The sequence below is a fragment of the Echinops telfairi genome, unplaced genomic scaffold (genome assembly GCF_000313985.2).
Source record: "Echinops telfairi isolate 266 unplaced genomic scaffold, ASM31398v2 ScPeMD7_3533;HRSCAF=4204_1, whole genome shotgun sequence".
NCBI lineage: Eukaryota > Metazoa > Chordata > Mammalia > Afrosoricida > Tenrecidae > Echinops > Echinops telfairi.
In genome coordinates, this window is record NW_022107432.1 from 19,843,333 (window position 1) to 19,852,628 (window position 9,296).

Sequence of the window (9,296 nt, forward strand, 5' to 3'; positions counted from 1 at the left end):
TTCCTGAAAAGTTGTATTACAAGCCTTGCTTTTTGAATGCTACTGAGGAATTTACTGAAATAATTCCTTAGGAGATGGTTTTTACAGACTTGCGGAAAGCATAAAAAGCTTTTACAATGCCACTCAACTTCTTGGCTTGATTAGACAGATACCCCAGGTCTTCAGTATAAAATGGGGTTCTGAAACATGATTCTTCCAGGCTGTGATTTATGATATAAGTGGGCTGGCTAAAGGGAAAATATAAAGGAAAAATATAAAGAGCACAGTTGTTGCCATTAACTTGTATATGTTTGTTCTCCAGATTATTTTATGCTGCGCCAATCAAGCACTTTGAAAATGACTTGGAAACTTCTCTGGGTGCCCTTCCTGCTTGCTGCATGGGCACTTCCAACAACATCATCTCTCCATCCAGACCAGCCAAAGGTTCTGCTAGTTGCATTTGATGGATTCCGTTGGGATTACTTGTATAAAGTTCCAACACCCCATTTTCACTCTGTTATGAAATATGGGGTTCATGTGAAGCAAGTTACTAATATTTTTATCACAAAGACATACCCTAACTTCTACACGATGGTAACTGGCCTCTTTGCAGAGAGTCATGGGATTGTTTCCAATGACATGTTTGATCCTGTTCTGAACAAGTCTTTCTCCTTGGATCACATGGACATTTACGATTCTGAGTTTTGGGAAGCAGCAACACCAATATGGATCACAAACCAAAGGGCAGGGCACAGCAGTGGTGCAGCAATGTGGCCTGGGACAGACGTGAAAATCCATGGGACCTTTCCTACTCGCTACATGCCTTACAACCAGTCCATTCCATTTGAAGAGAGAGTTGCCAAAATTATTGAGTGGTTTACATCGAAAGAGCCTATTAATCTTGGTCTTCTTTACTGGGAAGACCCAGATGACATGGGTCACCATTTGGGACCTGACAGTCCACTCATGGGCACCGTCATTTCAGATATTGACAACAAGCTAGGCTATCTCATTAAAATGCTGAAAAAGGCAAAGCTGTGGGGGACTCTGAATCTAATCATCACAAGTGACCATGGGATGACACAGTGCTCAGAGGAAAGGATAATCGAGCTTGACCAGTATCTGGACAGAGACCACTATGTCCTGATTGACCAATCTCCAGTAGCAGCGATCTTGCCAAAAGAAGGTAAGTCTGTCCCCAGCGGTGATCTAAGGCTAGCAGTGCATTTCCCCTGTCTTTCTACAGATGGTACAGCACGAGGATGACGTAACAGGGATGTTGTATCTCTTCTTGTAAAACGTATATGCTGTGTCATGGAACTACACTGGAATTTAATCCTAAGTTTTTGGAAAGAGACCCATTTCTCCAGTTGAAAATGTTTCCATTTTCAAAAAATATTGTAGGTAATGCCCTCCAGATAACATAACGGTTAAGCACTTAACTAGAGCTAAAGGTTGGCGGTTCAAATCTGCCTAGAAGTGCTTCAGAAGGGAGACTTGGAGATCTGCTTCCGGAAGGTCACGGCTATGAAAGGTCAATGAAGTGGTTCTCCTGTGCACACATGGGGTTGTCCAAGTCAGCCCTGACGCCAAGACAAGAGCAACAATGTATTTGTAGCAGCAGGTTTAAACGTTTTGGGAATCATGCGATAATGAACTCTGTAGTCTCCTTTCTCTGAAAAAAAAAAAAAAAGCTGGAAAGATAAATACAAAGTTGCATTAATTATAGCAATTTCATGGGAGACCTACAGGCTTCTGTAGCCTACTTGGTTCTCACCGCCATTAATTTGACCCTTTGGGACAGGATAGAACTGACCCTGTGGGTTTCTGAGACTCTTTGCAGGAGTAGAAAGCTTCATCTTTCTCCCTCAGTGACCAGTGGCTTTGAACTGCTTACCTTGTGGTTACCAGCCGAACACATAACCACTATGCCACCAGGGCTAGAACCTTTTCTAATAGGGAAGCAATATATAGGAAGGAGAGTGTGTAAGAAGTATATTATCCTAACAGTATAAAGGCAAGAGAAAGAGTTATGGACCAGACATGAGACTTCTGTTCACGTAAACTTTCTTTTCCTTATCTATACATAAAGAGAGCTCCTGGGTGACACAAAATGTTAAAAGCTACTAATTGAAAGGTTGATGCTTTAGATCAGTGGTTCTCAACCTTCCTAATGCCGCGACCCTTTAATACAGTTCCTAATGTGGTGGTGACCTCCAACCATAACATTTTTGTTGCTACTTCATAACTCTAATTTTGCTCATTCTAATTTATGAATCATCCTGCCAATATCTGATATGCAGGATGTATTTTCATCATTACAAATTGAACATAATTAAAGCATAGTGATTAATCAAAAAAACAATATGTAATTATATATTGTGAAATATTTATTTCTAATGACAAATAAATGAAATGTTGTCTTGCAACATGGTGTAACATGGATAACAGTCTTCACACCGGGTATTTGTTTGTGGGCATATCTGCAGGTGGGCGGACTCGCCTGGAGAGACAGACAGAGGAGCCGAGTCTTGGTTCCTAAGACCATAGGAATTGCATGTTTTCTAATGGTCTTAGGCAACCCCTGTGAAAGGGTCATTCGACCCCCAAAGGGTCGCAGGTTGAGAACCGCTACTTTAGATTGATCCAAATGCACCTCAGAAGAAAGACCTGGCAATCAGTTTCTGAAAGTGCACAGTCATGGAAAACCCTGTGCAGCAGCACAGTTCTACTCGGACACATGTGGTCACCATGAGTTAGAATGCACTTGGTGGCAACTGCTTGTTTTTGTTGATGTTGTTTTATTAAATAGAGATAATAATGAATACTCCTAGAATGTTTTATAAGCCTCTCCTCAAATCTTCATAGCACCCCCAGCACCAAGATAGTATCCTCATTTTAAAGATAGGTGGTGATTATTGTGTTTCTTCCATTCTGGCACATAACAGCCCTATGTGACCTAGTAGAAATGCCCTAGAGCGTTTCCTAGGTTGGAGCTCTGATGGCACAGTGGCTATGCAGTAGGCTGTAATCTGCAAGGTCAGCAGTTCAAAACCATCAGCCGTTCCACAGGAAAAAGACGGGCTTTCTACTCCTGATTACTTATAGTCTCAGAAACCTGTGAGTTCTACCCTGTAGACCCTGTCCTGTAGGGTCACTAAGAGTCACCATCAGCTTGAGGGAAGTGAGTTGAGGGTCTTTCTGGGAGTAGGTTATAGGTTACTAGGTTACAGCATTGACTCGATGGCAGTGAGTCTCGCTTGTGAATTCAAACTGCCAGCCTTTAAAGACAGGTGAACAAGTTAAAAACTTTTAATACCCCTGATTCCCAAAGTTAAGTGGTCGAGCATGATTCAAAGCTGTTCCTGTTTTCATAACTTTGGAGGGTGGCTCTGGATTGGCACAAGCAGTTGGGCTGCTAACCCAAAGTCAAGATGACAGCCAGGAAAACCCTTTGGCCCATGGAGTCACTGTGAGTCGCTGTCACCTCAGTCGGATGGTCCAAGTCTCAGAATGGATTTGGGGAAGTTGGAATACCTCCCCAATGAGAATTTTATCCCTCACTAGGGAGTTAAAGAGAAACATGAAATAATGGATGTTAAGATATGCGGCACACTTGATATAAAATGGCAATTTTTATGTTAAGAGCACTCACATTACTCCTGCTCTTTCCATTGTGAATCGTACGGGTGTTTTGTTACCGAGAAGCACCACCAGATGAATTGGAACAATAAGGAAAGGCTGAAAGAGGGCCCAGGTTGGTTGCTTTTGAAGTTGTTGAGAGGGCTTTGGCAACACCTCCAGGGCTTTGAGAAATCTCCCATTTCACAAGGAGCCCTGGTGCTGTAGAGGTTACACGTTGGGCTGCGATCTGCCTGGTCGGCAGTTTGAAACCAGCAGCAGCTCCGAGGGAGAATGACAGTCTCGGAAACCCACAGGGGGCGCTGTGAGTCTGCATGGACTCGATGGCAGTGAGTTTGAAGTTTGTGCAATTGGCATAATGGGTAAGCTAACTACAAGTTCAACAGTTCAAAACCGCCAGCCACATCTTGGGAGAAAGACAAGACTTTCTGTTCCTTTAATGATTGACAACCTTAGAAACCCACAGGGACAGTTCTACCCAGTCTCACAGGGTTGCTATGGGTTGGAATGGACTTGATGGTGGTGAGTTTGAAGTGACGGCTGGAAATCCTATTGTGAGACGTGTGATGCTAGCCGGCATTGCTGATTTCATGGGCTGGATCTTGTCCACTCCTGCTTCGCAGTCTCAGAAACCGTGCGGGTACTGTTCTGCTCTGCCCTCTAGGGTCCCTGTGAGTTGGGATCCACCTGACGGCAGCAGCTGGGTTCCACATAGTTGTGTCTTGGCACCAATGAGCATCTTCCACAGAGCAGTTCTCCTCCCTTCCCTTCAGGTGAATTCGATGAAGTCTATGAAACTCTAGCTCATGCGCATCCTAACCTGACTGTGTACAAGAGAGAGGAGATTCCGGAGAGGTGGCATTACAGATACAACCGTCGGATTCAGCCCATCATAGCAGTGGCGGACCAAGGGTGGCATGTGGTACAGAATAAGTCAGAGGACTTCATGCGTGAGTATATCACCGTGCTTCTCCCCAGGCGCCGGTGGTTTTTGCTACTGTGCGCACTAAGGGGAGTAACGCTCTTACTGGTCAGATAACGAGTGTCACAGCTTCTTAGCCAAGGGAGAGTCCTTGGGACGGATGTCTCTCGAAACATTCAGGCCAGAGATGCACGTGTGGTGACATGCCCTGATAGTTACGTCTGTTCCGCTCCTGCGCAGAACTTCACTGAAATGTAGGAGCCGGATGGGCTCCATTTTTTTATATTCTAGCTCAATACGAATGTCATCATGATGTTTATTTGCAGCAGGTAACTGCAGACAGCTTTCCGGCTTCTCTGCCCTATGGGTCCTACCAAAGGCAGGCCAGCGCTACTGGACACATTGGAGACATTTGTAGAGAGAAATACATTTGGCATGGGTCCTGTATGTCAAAATCTACTTTCCTAAAAGCTCATGAGGTTATTTGGGGGTGCTTTCCACCGACTAGCTGTAGAAGACATTCAGACTGTAATGGAAGCTGCATTGGAAACTCCCAACATGGGAAATTAGATGTTTTCGTTTTCGGAGGGTGCCATCGTAGAAGTAGTCCCTCTGCTCTTGATCCCGATACCCCACTGGGCATATGCCTTTCAAATGCAGGATTTTTCTCCCTTCAATGCTGCATCACAAGACTCCTGATTTTTTTCTTTTTTAATTACTGTGGCCACACTGAAGCACGTGATGCTAAGCTGGCCCCTGATCGAGACCTCGAGAGTCAATGTTTCCCACAAGTCCTCACCTTTGCCCTTTCTTAGTGGATAGCTGCTGCAAGGAGAGGTTGGAATTTTGTGGATTCTGTTGTTTTCGGTTTGGGTTTTCTCTCGTTGATCAGTAGCTATGAATTTAGGCATTGACTACCTTCCTGGGATGAAGAGTACCTTTATCCTTAGAACAAGAAATAGAACAGGGTAGGTACTAACCAGTATTTCACTGAATCTTAGTTTACCAGCCACCTCTTTCTACCCCTACATAAAAAGGATTACTTTCATGTTCCGCTAAGGGGAAGATGTTCCGCTAAGCTTTGCTTGTATCGCTTTTGTTCAGTGCTGCTTATGGGTTAAGGCTGAACTTTCCATTTCCTGAGGGGAACTGAAATGCTGCCAACATCAGGGATTGTTTGTCATATTATTTGACTTTTAAAAACAAAACAGATAAAATTTACATTTGGTTTCAGAACTTGCCCATGCAAGAACGATGTCCATTTTAATGCTGGCTGGCTAACTCACACATGCACTTTCTCTCCACAGTAGGCAACCACGGTTACGATAATGCTTTGCCGGAAATGCATCCAATATTTTTAGCCCAAGGGCCTGCCTTCAGAAAGAATTTCACAAAAGAATCCATGAACTCCACAGATCTGTACCCTTTGTTGTGCCACCTCCTCGATATCACCGCCACGCCACACAATGGATCGTTCCAGAAGGTCCAGGACTTGCTCCGTTCAGCAGCTCCCAGAACAACTCCTGATGGGAAGAGCACCACACCCCTCCATGGTAGGACCAAGCCCAAAGAATATGAGCAAGAGGAGTCATATGCTTATTTCATAGGGGTCTCTCTGGGTAGCATCCTCGTTATCATCTTCTTTGTAATTTTCATTAAGCATTTAGTGCGCAGTCAAATGCCCGACGTAGGAGCAGTGCATCCTGAAATAGTTCAGCCGTTACTGCATGCCTAATGCTGCTTTGAAGTGCGGAGTTCGCAGTTCTGTCAGTGTTCAGAGAGTTCGAAATCTAGGAAACCTCTCTCAGACATTTGCACAAACGATCAAGCAGTGCTGTACATCACAAACCACAACCAGTGTCTTTCGCCTTGTTTCCCTCTTGCACACACACACACACACACACACACACACACACACACACAAAGAGAACAAAATACAAGTATGGATACTTGCAAAGGACTGAAGATATGAAAGTGTATCTCCATTGTTGTTTCTAGCTTAGGGGTAGATAGCATCCTGCTTCCTTTGGGCCTGGCGCATGTAATGTAATGCACAGCAAGTTTGCACTCTTCAAAGCATCTTATACATTGCACTTTAAATGACTCTCTATTGAGCGCTTCTTTTTGAAATGCACTTTATGGGCCATTCTGTCTGACCATTTACTTGGAAAGGATAACCCGTGTTACAGGAAGACGTGTTATTGCTCGTTCAAACTGAACGTGATATTCCGGAACGATGTAGAATTGGCTCTCCTCATACGGGGAAGGCAAGCAGAAAGTGAAAACTGGAGAATGAAATCGGACAACGTCAGCAATGGGGTTTTTGGAGAAAGGCCTCCCTAACAGCATCTTGGGTGTTTCTTGTCATATTTTCCCAAAGGACATCGTATACATTGTATGTATCGCACAAGTGATTGATCCTAACAGTAATTATTTCTATCATAAAATGATCGCTATTTCCTGCACTCTGGTTTCTATAAGCATGGGGGCACCATGCATAGACATTTTTTCCCTGTGTAGTCCAACATTAGCCTGGATAGAAGTAAAGAGATTGGGTATCGCCTCAGCAGCGTTTTCTCGTTCTGTGATTGTTGTTATTGTTTCTTTTGTTTTTGAGAATGAAATCACTATTAATCAGATTTAAAATCAAGTTAGATAAAAGCTCTTTAAGTTTTTATTTTGGCAACATGTAGAAACAGAATACACATATCTTTTAGATTTTGAGCATTTGCAGATGTGGAGTTGGAAATGAGCATAAAGCATACTAGGTACCAAACCCAAATGGACTCATAGCAACCCTCTAGGGCAGGGCAGAGCTGCTACACAGGGTTCCTGAGACTCTGTAACGCTTTATAGGCGAAGACTTTCTTCTGAGGAGCAGCTGGTAGGTTTGAAGCACCAGACTTGTGGGTAACAGCCTAATGCTTATTCTCTCACTGTGTCCAGTAGTAAGTGGGCCAATTAAGTCGTGGAAAGAACTGTGTGAAGCCTACTCACCTTCACTCTCTCATTAAAAAACCAAACGTGGTAGGACCATGTCTGAGACATTCACACGGTACCCAGAATGATGCTCAAGGGCATCTTGCTAGTCGCCACTGATTCCAACTTAGGGAAGCCCCCGTGTGCAGAATAGAACTGCTTTGGAGAGTTTGAAAGGCTGTTTGAAGGATGCCCAATGACGAACCAATTGAGGTAATAGGTATTGAAGTATAAAAGGAGCTGTAAATACTCAGCGAACTCAGATAGATCCAATTCACGAATGTACTTCTAACTCCTGGTGGGTACCGTTCAGCTGCCTGGTCACCTGGAGCCTTCTCATTCCAACAGCCAAAGCTGTGCTTTTGATCTTAGTCATCAAGTAGTTGGGGGACGGGGGGGTGGGGTGGGGCGCATGGTATATCCTAGCTCTCTTAGAGGACAGAATGGACCTGAAACAGAACCAGAATTCTACCATTGGTAAATCTGACCAGCACTACTGCTGTGCAGTCAACTCAGACTCAAAGACCCCCGAAGACAGTTTCTAAGGCTATGCATCTTTACAGGAGTAGAGAGCCACCTTTCTACTCAAAGTGGTTGGTGGGTTTGAACACCGACCTTTCAAGTAGCAGTTCAGTGTTTACCTGATATCGCTACCAGGGGACCTAGGTGACACACAGACCAGATGTGATTTGATGCCTATGTATGCACCTGTTGCCTAAGAGTACATAAAATCACATTAGTACTGCAGAAAGAAAGGAAAAATTAGGAACAACCAGTGACATAGTTAAAAATAGATATGTAACTGGATCGCTTCCTAAAATGAAAGTGAATGGATTTTTTTTTTTTAATGATAAGACCTAGCCTTGACTTAATCATGAAACCTAAAGAATGAAACCTAAAGAACAGAACAGAATCACCAGAAATGGAGGCTGCACCGAATAGCTGAAACATAAGGTGGTAGATACCAGACTCCCCAAGAAGTCTGGCTCTGGTGTACATAGCGTTCATGCTGGCTAGCTTTGTAGCTATGCATTTATCCGCATTATTGAAATATTAATATAATGACTGAAGCATGGCACTTCACCTGTCCTAGAGCTTTAAAAGATATTGTGATTCAAATACTCATGTCCATTTAGGGTGGTTGCTGCAGTACGTCCATCTGAGAAGGTGCTATTTATTACCTTAGAAGAAAGTATAATTTATAATAGTGATGAAAAGATTCAAATCCTGATTTGAAGGTTCAACATTTATTTCCAAATATTGCTATTTCTTATTGGTATCCCTAAAGATTCAAGATTTATTTTCAAATATTGGTATTCCTTACTGGTATCCCTAAACGCATGGTGGGTGCATTTAATTGAAGGAAAGTACACTTTTAGACATTGCATTTTAAGTCTAGTTATCAGCCTTAATAGCTTGTGGTGGTGGTGGTTTTGTTTTATGTCCAAGGTCAAATGAAAATGAAATTTAGACTTTATCTTTAAAGGTGGTTGAAGGTGGAAAGACTGGAGCTCCCCCTCACCCCACCCCCTTTTTGTTCACTGTTTTCCTTCAATAACTGTCCCCCACCCCATTTTTGTTCACAGTTTTCCTTCAATAACTGTCCCCCAGGAAGGGGGTTATATGTAGATCATTGTGATTGGTTCCCCCTTCTTCCCCCACCTTCCCTTTACCTTCCTGGTATCTCTACTCTCATTATTGGTCCTGAGGGGTTTATCTGCCCTGGATTCCTTGTGTTTCCAGCTCTTATCTGTACCAGTGTACATCCTCTGGT

The 9,296-nt window shown here is 43.5% G+C and overlaps 1 protein-coding gene across 1 annotated transcript in view; it reads left to right on the forward strand.

Moving 5' to 3' along the window:
• ENPP5 (ectonucleotide pyrophosphatase/phosphodiesterase family member 5) overlaps window positions 1-7,109 on the forward strand; it is a 9,104-nt gene extending 1,995 nt beyond the window's left edge. Inside the window, exons 3-5 of the mRNA XM_004710881.2 lie at window positions 302-1,165; window positions 4,395-4,571; window positions 5,851-7,109. Coding sequence (XP_004710938.1) covers window positions 310-1,165; window positions 4,395-4,571; window positions 5,851-6,278 — 1,461 coding nt within the window. The 5' untranslated portion in view covers window positions 302-309 and the 3' untranslated portion in view covers window positions 6,279-7,109. The remainder of the gene's footprint in view (window positions 1-301; window positions 1,166-4,394; window positions 4,572-5,850) is intronic.
• Window positions 7,110-9,296: the final 2,187 nt, after the last annotated feature.